This window comes from Lygodium microphyllum, chromosome 25 (genome assembly GCF_053477565.2).
Source record: "Lygodium microphyllum isolate KBCC chromosome 25, Lygodium_microphyllum_v1.1.10, whole genome shotgun sequence".
Lineage (NCBI taxonomy): Eukaryota > Viridiplantae > Streptophyta > Polypodiopsida > Schizaeales > Lygodiaceae > Lygodium > Lygodium microphyllum.
The window spans coordinates 129,792,898-129,801,139 of record NC_141159.1 but is presented as its reverse complement, the minus strand read 5'-3'; the positions used below and the strand labels follow the sequence as shown (position 1 = coordinate 129,801,139).

The 8,242-nt window shown below is 42.5% G+C and overlaps 1 protein-coding gene across 1 annotated transcript; it reads left to right on the top strand.

Moving 5' to 3' along the window:
* The first annotated feature begins 1,971 nt into the window (after nt 1–1,971).
* Nucleotides 1,972–3,625, top strand: LOC148014743 (GDSL esterase/lipase At3g48460-like). The gene has a single exon (XM_087666867.1). The coding sequence runs from the start codon at nt 2,163–2,165 to the stop codon at nt 3,474–3,476; it is 1,314 nt and encodes a 437-aa protein (XP_087522993.1). The 5' UTR covers nt 1,972–2,162; the 3' UTR covers nt 3,477–3,625.
* The last annotated feature ends 4,617 nt before the right edge of the window (nt 3,626–8,242 follow it).

Below are 8,242 nucleotides of genomic sequence, written 5' to 3'. Positions count from 1 at the left end.
TAGTGTCCATGATATCCAAGATGATTAGATGTAAGGCCTCAATTCCACATAAGATTAGTAGAGCTAAGCTAGTAGCTACACAGATTGTGGTAGAGGCCCTCACTCGATGGATCGCATGCATACATTTCCTATGGGGCTTACCCAGACACAAATATGTGAGGTTGGCTCTTGAGTCCTCTGGGAAGCTTGCCACAGAGGGTGATACTTCATGTTGGTATGCAAAGATGTTGGCATGGTTTGAGCTACATGGCTTTAGCATGGATAAGTTACCCCCCTTCTAGTACTCCCTTGATGCACCATCTCTTAATTTGAGCATGTTAGAGATTTGCAGGATCATTAGGATGGATCTTACCCAATCGGATATCAGGTGGACGTGGTTGATGCCAGGACAGGAGCTAGGGACAAAGATGGCTTTCTACTGTGAGCATTTTCTTTGTACTATAGATGATGGATTTATTGTTGGCTCGAGATACATTGCGACCCACCTTTCCCATGGGATCAGATTTTACTATTGGCTAGTTACACACCTCCTCACGTTAGCTAGAGATTGAGACTGACATATATAGATCCATCCCACCAGAAGAGTGCATACGCTAGATTATACGTCAATTACAGGCAGAGATAGAGGAGCATTGTATCTTCCACTACCTGACCTATTATGAGATCTGTGGTTGTTTCCAATGTCTCTTTTAGAGACAGATTTGGACCATTGTCCAAAGTCATGGATTTTACCGATTAATGAGGCCTTGGCCTTTTTCTCCTTGAGATACAATGGCTTCATGACATGTGCCTCATAAATACATTTACTCCACGACACCAAGGCCCTTTATAAAGGCAATTCACAGACTTCTTTGCATAGGAGACAAGGAGACTTCCGCACAATTACAACCCCAGTCCACACAAGAGATTATCTGGCTGCCATGGTCCACACACAAACAAGGAGTATTGATTGATCGGGCCGTTCAACTTAGTTGACCAGGACATCCTAGGTCTCGACACAAACACCGACGACACCTTCATAGGCAGATATAGGGAATTACTGCTCTAGCTAGAGCTAGGCCCTCCATACCCACATGAGATTGTACCATCTAGAGCTCATTGTTACTAGATAGAGGTCTACGTTTTACAAATAGCCAGATTTAGTTTCCTTTCTTATTTTGCTTTGTGCTACATAATTTGCCGAGACAGTTATACCATTATACACATTATTGTAACTCATGGTCTCATAGGTCATTTTGGCCTTTTCTAGACGTTAATATATCATTTCATCTCTCTCTCTCTCTCTCTCTCTCTCTCTCTCTCTCACACACACACATAAAGGTGGTTGTGAGTTGTGACTAGTGAGCTCAAGGACTAGATTTGAAGTTTGAGATTGGAAGATGGGGGAATAGGGTGGAAAATTGGCCATTTTATAGTTGTAGTTTCCTCATTATTAGAATGATGAGTTTTAGCGTGATAACTTATATGTGCTCTCTGTAATATGTATATATGAATGTGTGGGTGTGTGTGTGTATAAAAACCTATAGATTTAAAACTAACCATAAAAAGAATTGCTTATCAAAATTTGATAATACTAAATACCTAAGTTTTCACAAAAAGTAGTTAAAATCTTTCAACAACCTTGAATTCTAAGGTACCCAAAACCTATAAATTTAAAAATTACAAGTAAAATCTTGAAATTTTGGTGGGATTACACTAAACCTGGGTTTTTTTCCAGCTGGGACCACAACCAAATTCAAAAGCTTGGATTGGATGAAGCCAACCGTCCCATTCTTTGAATTAAAAAAAGTTAGCGCTTGGCCCAAGAGCCAAGGTAACGAGCAACAATTATACTAAAAGTGCAAGTAGCAGCCTGAAGGACGCGCCTGGCCCAAAAGCCAACAATTACACTAAAAGCGGAAGTAGAGGGAGCAGGGACGCGGACCGCGGTTGCTTTTGGCGCTTACAGTTTCGCCTTCGGAGTTCGAAAAGCGGCCGAATTTCCTTCCCGGCTTCCGACTTCGTAAAAGTATTAATAGGGGAGACTCGAGCGAGGCCGGCGCAGAAGCGCAGAGAGGGCAGACACAAGAGAAGCACGAGCACCGCACGACACACTCACGCGCAGACACACAAGACCGAAGCTCGAAAGCGGAAACTCAATTCACCGACGACGAATATTGACGATGGCAAGCGCGACGCTTCCGCTGCCAGCCAAGGCCCTTCGTCGTCTTCTTCTCCAGCTTGTTCTTGTTGCACTTACAGTCCTCTCGGCGCATGAGGGCTGCCAGGCTGCCAGGCGCCTGGGACCGCAAGCAAGTTCAGTTATGTCGATAGGCAGATCGCAGGAGGAGGCCGATCCAGCTCATGCGGCGCCAGCTCTAACCAGACGTAGCAGTGCCTTAGCACATTCATCAATATCATCTGCGCCGCCATGCCCCGCCAGCAGCTTCTCTCCCGTGTTGGCCTTCGGCGACTCCACCACCGACACCGGCAACAATCCAGGCTCGATCGCTTCCAGCCTCCCCTACGGCTCCACCTTCTTCCACGAGGCCACGGGTCGCTGGAGCGACGGCAGGCTCATGGTCGACTTCCTGTGCCAGGCTCTCGGGGTGCCTCTGCTGCCCGCTCACCTCCGCGTACAGCAGCAGAACACCACCAGCAGCAGTAGTACTACGGCAGCTGCACGCCCACGGATCATGCAGAACGAGAACTTTGCGGTTGCGGGGGCCACAGCTCTAGACGTACGCACTCTGGAGCAGCTCGCAGGAGTGAACTCCAGCACTCCCGACTCTCTGGACGTCCAGGTGGGATGGTTCCTCGCGGACCTCGAGGCAACCAGTAGACGTACCTCCGCCCCCCTCGACATGAGCAACGCTCTGGTGTACATCGGCGAGATCGGGGGCAACGACTACAACTACGCTTGGTCTTCGCCGCAGCCCGACCCCTCCTCTGTCGCCGCCATGGTCCCCTCCGTGGTGCAGAAGGTGGCCAGCCATGTCGAGGACCGCATCCTCAGCACAGGAGTCAAGAGAATGGTGGTGCAGGGGGAGTTCCCCATGGGCTGCATGGCCACCTACATGTCCCGCTTTGCCTCCTCTCCGCACGACTCCCACGGTTGCGTCGCCCACGTCAGCGCCGTGAGCGACCGCCACAACCAGCTGCTCAGCGCTGCCCTCCAAGACATCGCCTCCCGCCATCCTGGCGTGGACATCGTCTACCTCGACACCTCGGCCGCCTTCCTGCAGGTGTTCGACCACGCCTCCGACTACGGCTTCACCAGCACCCAGGCCGCCTGCTTCCCGCGCTTCATGCCGAGCTCCTTCTCCCTCCCGGCCAGCCCCTGCGCCAACCCCAACAACTTCATCAGCTGGGACGGCCTCCACCTCACCGACGCCATGTACGGGGCCATGATGGGCCTCATGCTCAAGGACCCCGCCTTCTCCTCCCCCTCGCCCAGCTTCCTCACCACTGCAGCCGCCGCTTGCGCTTCTAATTGATCTTATAAGCATCTATTCTTATCACCAGAGCTTTTCCCTTCTGCAGCTCTTTAATTGGCTTCCCTAATGGTAGCTCTTTGTATTATCAACCGTCTTTGCATGTATGGTGGCAACCATTTCATGTGCGTATTATTTATATTTTCAAGTTCTCGCCAAATAATCGCATCTCTCGAGTCTCTATTTCTCTACATATATTTGTGGATAGTGAGATTTCCTCCACTATTTAGGAACTAGGACAAGTTTTTGAAATTACGTCATGTGCCTATACACACACACGCGAATATATACGTGTGCATACACAACACGCATTCTCCTTTATTTATTTTGATGAGAATTGTTTACGTCACTCCTACAAGTGCATTTCAAAGGCGAAGCTCAAATGCGAATCGCAACCACCAAGGGCAAGGTTGCCACCACTTTTATGAAGATCCTTTCAAGTTCCCATAAGTCATATCCTACTTTCTAGCTTCGCAAAGGGACACTACTATATCGTCTTTTACCTTGGCCCACGATTCGTTAACCACTCTCGCAACCTTGACCCTCCTGAGAAGCCTAACATTCCTTGTGTGAGTGCTTGGAAGAATTCCACAACTCTAGAGACCCTTCATGTCAATGTCAGGAGTCTCCAAACAGTGCTTGCTTCACGGCACTATCATTTGCAAATTCTACCTAGATCTTGCGAGTTTGCCTTCTCGTTTCTCACATGCTACTACCAACCATGGGATTGGGTGCCATCCCCTACTACCCTTCCTACTTTCATAACAAGGAGCGCAGCTCCTTCTTGAATCTCCTACAACCTTGCAAAGCTAGAGATAAGTGCGATGGATACGTAGACAAGCACTGGCATCATCATCATTTTCATGACCCATGAGTCTACATGCATAGCCGAGGGGATGGCTCTTTCACCTTTTGATTCTCCCTCTACTACCTTCACCTAGCTTGCTAGTTTCTTCACATTAATACATATATCTAGTAGATATCCCAAGTATTGTAACACCTTGCCTAAGTTAATCCACTTGAACTCCTACTAATATAGGAAAGGTTATGGTTTATTCTTCCAACGTAGATACATGATCAATAATGTGATGGCTAATCCGTGAGTCACATAATCAATGTTGTGATGGCTAGTCTCTGAGTCACATGATCCATAAATTTTTTCATACGATGGGATAATAGTTTCTACTAGTTCCTTCTCAGCTCCTCAGACATTATTAAAGTTATCATCTACCAAAACATGCATATAAAGTTATGCCCCTTTAATGCTAGTGGCAACCCTTTTATTGAAAACCGTGTTGAATCTTCATATGACTACAAGTAATAGTGGAGGAAAAGGGTATGCCTATCAAACCCATGTTTGACCCAAAGAGAGAAGGGAGGGGAGGGACACTTGCACAATTCAAGTACTTCATAATTGTAGCATTAGAGAATGGGTCTATGCCATGTTGACCAATCAAATTGCAAAACACATGAACTTCATGAATTCTATTAAAATCTACTAGTCAATTTGATGACATGCCTGATCAAAGTCCATGTTGATATAGAGCAATACATATTGATGCTTGATACATGACTCATAAGAAAGATTACATTCAACACACAAGATAATGGATCATCCTTCCATACATGAAACGATGCTATATATAGTGCACAAATTTGCTACCCAAAAAATTAGTTTTGTAATCCATTGCTTTGATCATCACCTTTTAACATTCAACATTATCATAGATATCCACTATGGAATTTTCCTTTTGTCCAAACATTTGGAAATGTGATATTCTAATCTCCTTTGGGAGTATCCCCTTCACTTTGATTCGCTCAAATTATTTGTATACAAAGGAGTGTCCCATCCACTTCAAAGCAATTGGGATATGTTAGATGAACATGCTTTCCAAAGGTATAATAGGACCTCCACATGGATTCCATATGGTCCCAAAAATTTACTAATATGCATCTTGTTCACCACCAATTGTAATTTTGCTACTAAGAAGGGCCTTTCTAATAACGTAATGTGTACTTACTTAGCCCTTCCACCTTGACGAGTGATTGTCACAACATTAGGTCATTAGTATGGTCACAAATGCACATGAAGTGAGAATGTGTGCCAACTTGTACTATCATAATCTAGATTCCATTGAATTCTAGCCATGATTTTTTGATAGCTTAGATACTTCTCACATTGATTTTAGCTAATTTCTTATGGGCATGTCATGCTTAGCTTTAGTGGACACCCACACCTTCTTCATCTTCTAGGGGAAAGCCACTCTCCTTTACGAAAGGAAATGTTGAAGTACAATGGTGATGCTTTATCCTTGTATCATCATCGAAGCTAATTTCGAAGGTACACAATAGTGGCATATAATCCATGAGCTTGTAAGAAAGAATTAGTCTTAATGTAACAAATGGTAGTTCATCTATCATCAAGATAAGCTTTGATATGCTCAGTCATCTTGCTAAATGACACCTAAAGACGGTAACTTTCCACATGTGATAAGTAGCCTACCATCCATTAGTTATGGACCTCACCTACTACTCCATTATACTCATGTAAATAGACCAAGTTATCAAGATAAGTATGATAGTTGATGTTTCATTTAGAAGTTGTTCTATAGTCCTTCTCTTGCATACCCTCTTGTGTTTTTCTCTTTTTCTCTATCTAATATCTCCTTCATGGTAGTAAAGTTTGTTGGATCTAGGATTGCACAAATGCAAGTACACAAGTTGGAAAGAAGAAGCTTGAAGAGCACAACTCAAAGTGTATTAAGAAGTCTTGATAGACAAGATTTACAAGACTAAGTATACGCTAAATTGAATAAGCATATATACAAGGCTGGGTAGGGGGGGAATCTCCTAACAAGGGAAAAATATACCATGATGGTCCTATGTATATTTACACACATTACTATTGAGATATGTTAATAAATCCCCCCTAGAAGTGAGGCAATGAACAAGAGTTTGCACTCATGTATAGGGAAGTGCTATGCTCGGTGCACTAAAGCAATCCACAAAGGGGACCCCAAAACATCATTTACTAGCCTTATTTTTCTAAATATCATTTACCAATATCTACTTACTAGCCTTATTTTTCATCTCATTATTACTAGCCTTATTTTTCTAAACTTCATTTACCAATATCTACTTATTGGTACAAAGGAAAGCTTTTTCTTTTATTTTCTAATTAGCAACAAAAGCTTGGCCTACAATGCACATAATGGATTTTTCCCCCTCAAGATTGTTATTCTTGTAACAAAATATAAACCAAATCATTAAATGACAAGGTATTTAGATTTCTTTTAAGCATCAAACAAAGAATAGTGGCAAAACATTGATATGAATCAAGAAAACCATCAATAAAGTTGTTCCTTTACCTTTTTAATTAGCCACAAAAACTTGGTCTGGATTACACATAATGGAAAATTTTTGCCTAGATTGTTCTTCTTGTAGCAAAATATAAACCAACTCATTAAATGAAAAGGCATTCAAATTGCTTTTCTGTATTAAACAAATAATAGATGCAAAACTTTGCTCAGAATTAGAAAAACAATCAAGAACAATTTGCAAAAGTGAAGTGTTTGAAAAAAACTCATTTGTAGCTATCGTTTGCTCCTTTAGATATTTTATCCTAGACAAAAACTTTCCAAGGAGTCACCTCCGCCCATATGTTCACTCTCTAACTACTTACAAAGGTAAGAATAGGGGCCTCATTTCTTCTTTGATATAAATGTACAAGTCCATCCCAAGCATCCTTAGTTAACGTCTCTCTCCAACATCACCTTGTCATCCCTTTGACAAACTACTACTACCCTTTGTATCAACTAGTTTACCCATGAGCTCATGTCCTTCCCCTTCCTCATCATTGTTGGCATGGTGGGTGAGGCAGTGATCAGTAGGACCATAACAATATTAGGGGGCACCTTGCCACACTGTATTTGGTGACCATTCTTAGAAATTATATTGTCAAGGTTTGGAACCTTAATAGAACTCATCATTTGATCCCTTTAGATTATTGACATCAAATTTCTAAAGAACTATTTCAAACGTTATAGCCATACCTTCTTAATCAACCTTATATTGAGGTATGCATGCCACATGTGATCTAGTTTTTCTCATCTATCTCAAGCCTTCATGTCAACATATCTCCAAATATCCTTGTTTACCACACACACATTAAGCCTATTCCAAATCAATTTCACATTTCTTTTCCCACCGAAATTTTTCTTAAGCCAATGGCCCCTTGTGCATAGGATATGTGGATCACATATCTACATGTCATGAAATTTCCTAATCACCCCAACATTGGTTCCATGATGGCATATTCATATAAAAAATCTCAATACTTGGAGCTTTCTCAACATCCAAGTGATAACTATGAGAAACACACCATTGATACTTTCCTAAATTCTCTTGGCTCTTATCAATGAGTTTTGGAAAACAAATATATATTTCATTTAAGTGCCCTAAAAGGCTAGAAGGGAATTCACATTGTCCCTTTGAACAAATCCTTGGAATATGACAAATATATTATGATGCATTACACAGGAATACCACAATATGGAGGCTCTCACACTAATAAAAGTTTACTTCTTAATATGGAGGCTCTCACACTAATAAAAGTTTACTTCTTTGAGAATCTACTCTTTTGTGGTGTTTCACACACCTCCTTCACTAGTAGTAATAGTCTCAAATTGGTGCCTCATATGATGGCCCATAATCTTTATATATGTGAGGTGGACTTCATTCATTTCTTCACCATGTTTTCTTATTTCACC